The sequence below is a fragment of the Aulonocara sp. 'chitande type north' Nkhata Bay genome, linkage group LG23 (assembly GCF_057382095.1).
Source record: "Aulonocara sp. 'chitande type north' Nkhata Bay isolate Kocher_YH1m ecotype deep benthic linkage group LG23, A_spYH_male_GT1.1, whole genome shotgun sequence".
Classification (NCBI taxonomy): domain Eukaryota; kingdom Metazoa; phylum Chordata; class Actinopteri; order Cichliformes; family Cichlidae; genus Aulonocara; species Aulonocara sp. 'chitande type north' Nkhata Bay.
In genome coordinates this window covers 48,375,062-48,381,658 of record NC_141365.1, presented here as the reverse complement: position 1 = coordinate 48,381,658, position 6,597 = coordinate 48,375,062, and the positions used below count along the sequence as shown (strand labels likewise).

Below are 6,597 nucleotides of genomic sequence, written 5' to 3'. Positions count from 1 at the left end.
CTAGAGGAGAGCTGCCATAACAGGTGTGACTGATGAGATCTGACCTGCAACGTTACTCAGGTTTGTTTGTATCAGGACAAGCAGGGAAGCCGCCTGGACGTCAAAGTAGTTACGAGCTGGGCGAGTGTCCTCACCCACATCGGCTTCACAACTCTGCATCATCTACTGAGTACGACTCAGAGGATCAGAGATTAGAAGGTCTACAAAGAGCTGAACCAGACTTCCTGTATAAAGGTTTTAGTTCCACAGATCGACAGTGTCAGCACAACTAAAACGTGGAGACTGACCTCAGAGTTTCAATTTGGTGTTGTGGATTCTCCAGAAGAACACACAGCTGCTTCACTCCTGAATCCTGCAGCTTGTTGGAGCTCAAGTCCACCTCTCTGGGATACGAAGGGTTGAGCTTCAGCACTGCTTCCAGATAATCACAGCTGATCTCTGACAAATCACAGCGCTCCAATCTGTATAGAGAATGAAAGATGTAAGTTTATTAGACAAAGTGCTTGAAATCATTCAGTGTTTCATCATCTGTTCAGAGCTGAAGAAGGTTCAGAATGTAGAAGTTTAGAAAATGGAAACTCCAAACAGCTGAAGCCAACAGGAAGCAGCTTCAAACAAACACAACAAGAGAAAAAACTCTGAATGTTTCACATTAAAGTCGAACATTTCTAACAAGAGTGTTTTAAAGACAGAGTCACTGATGATCATCTTCTGCCCAGTAAAACTTTGGTTTTCCTCATGTGAGTGTTAATGATGCAGAAAGACTGTGAGTGCAAAGAGGGAGCGAGGAGGATGACAGAGAGATGGTACAGGAGCATCAAGAACCCGGCGAGGAAATGAGCAGAAGGACTTTGGAGCCTGTTGGATTGAAGCTTTCACAGAGACGTGTTTGACTGGACACCACCAGGACAGACTTTTAATCCCAGGATTTGGATGAGCTTTCTGTCTTTATGGTCACAAATGATGCTGTAACTCTGTGACTGTCCTGGAACTGTCAGCAGTATGGTTACGTCCTTTTGACCTGAGTTTCCACAGCTCTTATAACAGCAGTGTACATTCAGACTGAGACACGCTTCAGCCTGTATGGACCTGTTTCTGTAGCTGCCACCATCATTCTACATGTTTGTACATCAGCTTATCAAATACTGTCTGCTGTCTTCATTTATTACTCTTCACCTGCTTCACTGTCACTGTGTGGGCGGAGCTGTCTGAGCCCCACCCACACAGACACAGCTCCTCTCTAGAGTTAAACTTCTGCTTTATCTCCGCCTCTTTTCTTCATCCTCCACCTCTCTTTTCTCTTCTTCAGTGTTCTGCAGCCACAGAGCCTCACAGCCGTTAGCACGCCCATACCTGAGCAGCTAGCATTACCCAGCATGCCGTGCAGCAGTGTCAGTTTGTAAATGTGCAAGAATTCCTGCTCCAAACTGTTTCACAGAGTGCTGAGTGCCGTGACCTTTGACCTGCTAAAGACAGTCAGCTGTGGATTATTCATTGTTGTGTCTGATACTTAGAACTGTGAGGAAGAAGCTACACAGTTAATCAGGGTCCCCTCTCTCTGAATCAGGAAAGGTGGGCAGGCCGCGTGTGGGCCGCGGGCCATACGTTGAGTATCACTGTTTGAAATGTGAACATTGTTCTGCTGCAGTCAATGGACTAAACCAGAGAAGAAGAAAACAGACTTTACCATGAAGATCCTCAGTGTGGATCAGTATAATATCAGCCTGATGTCTGCAGTTTAGTGTCAGCACAACTTTCACATCATATTCATCTCAGCACAACTAAAACATGCTGACTGACCTCAGAGTTTCAAATCGACATCGTGGATTCTCCCGAAAACCACACAGATGCTTCACTCCTGAACCCTTCAGGTTGCTGTAGGTTCCACTCAGGTCCACCTCTGTGGGATACGAGGGGTTGGACTTCAGTGCTGCTGCCAGATAATCAAGGCCAATATCTGACAAATCACAGCTCTTCAATCTGTATAAAGAATGAAAGATGTAAGTTTATTAGACAAAGTTTACAAATGACAGTTTCCAATGTATCACCTTTAACATGGGTATAAATGATATTTAATAGAGCTCTAATGTTCAAAAAAGAGTGCCTAATAAAGCCCGTCTGGTGAAATAATGGAGGACAAATACTTGTGTAAGCGACGGGCCAACACTTGAGCCAGGATCTTGGTGTCTGTGTTGAACAAAGATATTAAACGACATGAACGACAATCTAAATGGTCTTTTTCCTGTTTTACAATTAAACACATCACTGCTTGATGCATTGTTGGAGGCAACGACTGTGAGAGGAAGGATTCTTCAAAAGTTGATTTTAACAGTGAATTCAGTCGGTCAGAAAACTTTATGAAAAAATCAGATGGATACCCATCGGGGCAGCAGATTTTCCAGACTGCATGCTCCGTACGACCGTTTCAATTCCAACATTAGAGACAGGTTCCTCCAGACTAGCGATCGCATCTTCTCCCAAGGAGGGAATATCAAACACCTTATTGAAATCATTGTGGATCTCAAGGATAGTTGGTTAGCTGTTCTTAGTCGTAGCTGGTGAGCTGATAACTCGCCTGTTTTTTCTCCATGTTCATAAGCGTAGCTGCAACTTTGACTCAGCCTGTTTTGTAGATATGAGATTGTATTCAGTTTGTCATTGTAACCGCTGTGTATATAATACAGGCTCAGGAGAGTGGCTGTACACAGCATGTAGTTTAGTGTCACGGTCACAGTGGCTGACCGTATGGAGAGTGTGTGGAGGACTCAGGCGCAGACACTGGCGCAGACATGAAACTGAGTTTTGAACGAAAAGCGAGCCTTTATTTCGGCTGAAGACATCAAACAAGGCAGAATCACAGTGAAGAGAACTAAACTGGGGAACTAATACTATAATAAATCATGAAGACACAGAAAGCTATGGCTAAGAATACAAAAGACTGGGCATGAAAATATGGAGGGTGGGAACACAGATGACGCGACACAGAGACTAAATACACATGAGGGATGATCAAGTTCCAAACATGAAAACTGTCAAACCTGCAGGGGGGATTGGCTGTTCCAAACCTGAAATATTATTTCTGGGCAGCTCAGATGAGACCCCTGACTGTATGGGTGCGGGATTTGTCTGAAACTCAGTGGCTAAACATTGAGAAGACAATGTGCGAAAGATCATTGGAATCCCTGCTTTGTTCTAACATTTCAATTAAAAATGTGCATATGGGGGAACGGACGAGGGTCACACTAAAGATTTGGCGTAGAATCAAACAATCATTTGGTCTTCCAAAAGAAATTTCAATGTTATCAAGGCTCTCCTCCCTGCAGGGTTTTTCTCCTATTGTGGAAGACTCTGGCTTCAGAGCATGGTCACATAGTGGGCTTCATAAACTTTGTCATGTTGTGAGGAATGGGCACCTGAGCTCATTTGAACAGTTGAGGTCAGTTTCGGCTTCCTTCTTCTGACTTTTTTAGATTTCTGCAGCTAAGAAGCTTTTTGACAAAACATAAAGAATGGAGGCAAGTTTTGGAGCCCTCACCCATTGAGGAAATATTTCTAAAAACATTTCAAAGTAATTCCTCCCCAAAATTAATCACTCATTTTTATAACGCATTTATGAGTTTCAATACAAATGCAACTTTGGATATTAAGGCAAGGTGGGAAGCTGAGACTGGCACTCAAATCTCAGAGGACACCTGGGAAGAGGTGTTCGGTGAAGCCCATCTGGTGACTAATTCTGGGCTGTGGAGAGAATTTAAATGGAAGGTGGTCATGAGATATTTTAGAACCCCAGAGATAATGGCCAAAATGAAGCCTACAAATCCTGACACCTGCTGGCGAAATACTTCTTTAGGAACCCACTCACATATATTCTGGTCATGCCCAAAAATCTGATCACTTTGGAATGACATATTTAAAGTTCTCAGTGCAGTTTTCCAACAACCATTAACAAAAGACCAACAGTTAGCCATTTTAGGAGTCTTACCAAAGGGTTTTGCGGGAAACAATAAAACGTATCTCTTAAGAATCTTACAGCAGCACTAAAGTGTATCACTATTAAATGGCTGAATCTTGACCCACCTTCATATAATATGTGGATTGATAAAGCAAGAGAAATTTACCAGATGGAGGAAATAACATCTGCTCTGCAGATTCAGAGAGAATTGTTTACTGAGCGTTGGCGACCCATACATGCTTTACTGTTTCAATAATTTAGCATAGGTCTGTTTCGTTTTGTCCATTTACGGCTAAGTTTGTCACAAGTTATTTAATATTACATAAAGTTTTTGTTTTGTTTTCTTTTTGTTATGTTGTTGTCTGTTTGTTTGTTTGCTTGGGTTTTGTTTTGCTTGGGTTTTGTTTTGTGCTTCCTAATTGCAGTTCTTATTTTAATCTAGATTTCTGCATTGCAGTTCCTGTAACTGTCCTACTTGTGAACATTGACAAGTACAAGTTGCAATGTTGTAAATTATAATAAAAATTGAGTATAGAAAAAAGAACATTAAAGTCGTACATTTCTCATAAAAACAGGACAAAGACTTGAAAAAGTCGTGTTTTTCCTTCCAGGAACCACATGGCTTCACTTTTAAAGGTGAAGTGTGACAGAAATGGACATATTTGAAGTCCAATACCTTTTTCCAGTCACATTATTAAAGCAGACAAACTACAAGCTCATTTTCATTCCAACAAGTCATCTTCTGACCTGGACTAACAACACTGGTCTCTATGTGCAGCTGGCTGTGAGACCAGTGCTCAGGGAGCGTCTACAAAGTGCAACACTGAAAGAACATCACACACTCATTTGCTTCCAGCACTTTCACACAAACATCTACTGTCATTATTGTCACCAAACTCTGTGGATCCTTTATTGCAAATTCAAATGGGATCAAATGGTCAGACAAAAGAGGCTTATGAGGAAATATGATGAAATGTTGTGTATTAGCAGCAAGTTATTGAATCATTTTCCTCAGAAACCAAACAAAATGATTGACAAACATGTTTTTACAAACTCAGTGTTGGACTTGGATCAGCAGGATAAGCTGATGTTTAAAGGCATTTGAGTCTCGCTGTATGAGAGTCCAGTTCTTACTCAATATTTATGGATGATGTTCTTTCAGTGTTGCACTTTGTAGACGCTCCCTGAGCCTCACAGCCAGCTGCACATGGACCAGCTGACATTACCCAGCATTAGAGGCGGCTGTAAAAAATTCATGTTCCCATTTAAATGGTTTTAATTTGAATAAAACGATGTTGATTCATTCAATCCTGAATCGATGTTTAATATAAATGTATTTTGCCAGAATCTCAGGTTAAAGCTCACAAACTATTTCAACAAGCAGCAAACAGCTAAAACAGTAAATGAGAGCAGCTAAACACACAAAGATGGAAACACAGAGCGTGGATCGTTCACTCGACGGCACGTACACGGACACGCCGTCGGGGCTGAAAGTGGACAGCTCACAGATCCTGAAGCTGCAGGTTTCATCTGTCTCCAACCAAAACTGAGTGAAGCAGCAGCAAAAGAAGATCCAAACTCTGCTTCACGTTTGATCAATATGCTCATGAATTCTCTCTGACTTTGGCTGTTCCTGCCTGCACAGCTCTCTCTCTCTCAGTGTACTCCAAGAACAGCTTCAAACATCTGTTTCTGCATCATTCACTGTTTATTAGCCACCAGTCTGCTGTTGTGTTCAGTGCTGTCGGCCTCTGACAGTAAAGCCTCATTTCTGCTGTTCCATGGAAACTTTTTAAAATGATGACAGATTACAAACTCTCAGCTGTGTCTGTAATCAAACCTCTGTAACTTTGCTTCACTTCAGCAGCATCAGCTCATGTTCACATGTTGCTTCATGGTTTGCTTCAGTTTTTGATCGACTGCAGAATATTTTGAAGGTTATCTGCTATAAAAAGCCAGAAGAGGAAAATCTGCTTCATGTGTTTCTGTTTGATCCTCAGTGACTTTGACACAAAGGCCTCTGCTGTGATGATCACACCTCTGATCAAGTCTCACAGTGTCACAACTGATAAATGATCAGAGTTAGAATATTTCTGACTGTCTGCTGTGTGCCGTGACCTTTGACCTGCTAAAGACAGTCAGCTGTGGATTATTCATTGTTGTGTCTGATACTTAGAACTGTGAGGAAGAAGCTACACAGTTAATCAGGGTCCCCTCTCTCTGAATCAGGAAAGGTGGGCAGGCCGCGTGTGGGCCGCGGGCCATACGTTGAGTATCACTGTTTGAAATGTGAACATTGTTCTGCTGCAGTCAATGGACTAAACCAGAGAAGAAGAAAACAGACTTTACCATGAAGATCCTCAGTGTGGATCAGTATAATATCAGCCTGATGTCTGCAGTTTAGTGTCAGCACAACTTTCACATCATATTCATCTCAGCACAACTAAAACATGCTGACTGACCTCAGAGTTTCAAGTTTACATCCTGGACTCTCCAGGAAACCACACAGATGCTTCACTCCTGGATCCTTCAGGTTGTAGTTCCTGCTCAGGTCCAGCTCTCTCAGATGGGAGGGGTTGGACTTCAGTGCTGCTGCCAGATAATCACAGCTGATCTTTGACAAACCACAGTCCATCAATCTGTAT

General features: G+C 42.2%; 1 protein-coding gene across 2 annotated transcripts in view; it reads right to left on the bottom strand.

Moving 5' to 3' along the window:
- Positions 1-268: 268 nt before the first annotated feature.
- The window catches only part of LOC147302870 (protein NLRC3-like), a 267,565-nt gene continuing 261,236 nt past the window's right edge, over positions 269-6,597 (bottom strand). Inside the window, exons 10-12 of one of the 2 annotated variants that reach the window (XM_086284396.1) lie at positions 6,415-6,591; positions 1,801-1,980; positions 269-461 (exon numbers count right to left, since the gene is read on the bottom strand). In XM_086284396.1, coding sequence (XP_086140522.1) covers positions 269-461; positions 1,801-1,980; positions 6,415-6,591 — 550 coding nt within the window. Of the gene's footprint in view, positions 462-1,800; positions 1,981-6,395; positions 6,592-6,597 lie in introns of those variants that run through there. The other variant, XM_086284397.1, reaches the window with a different exon arrangement.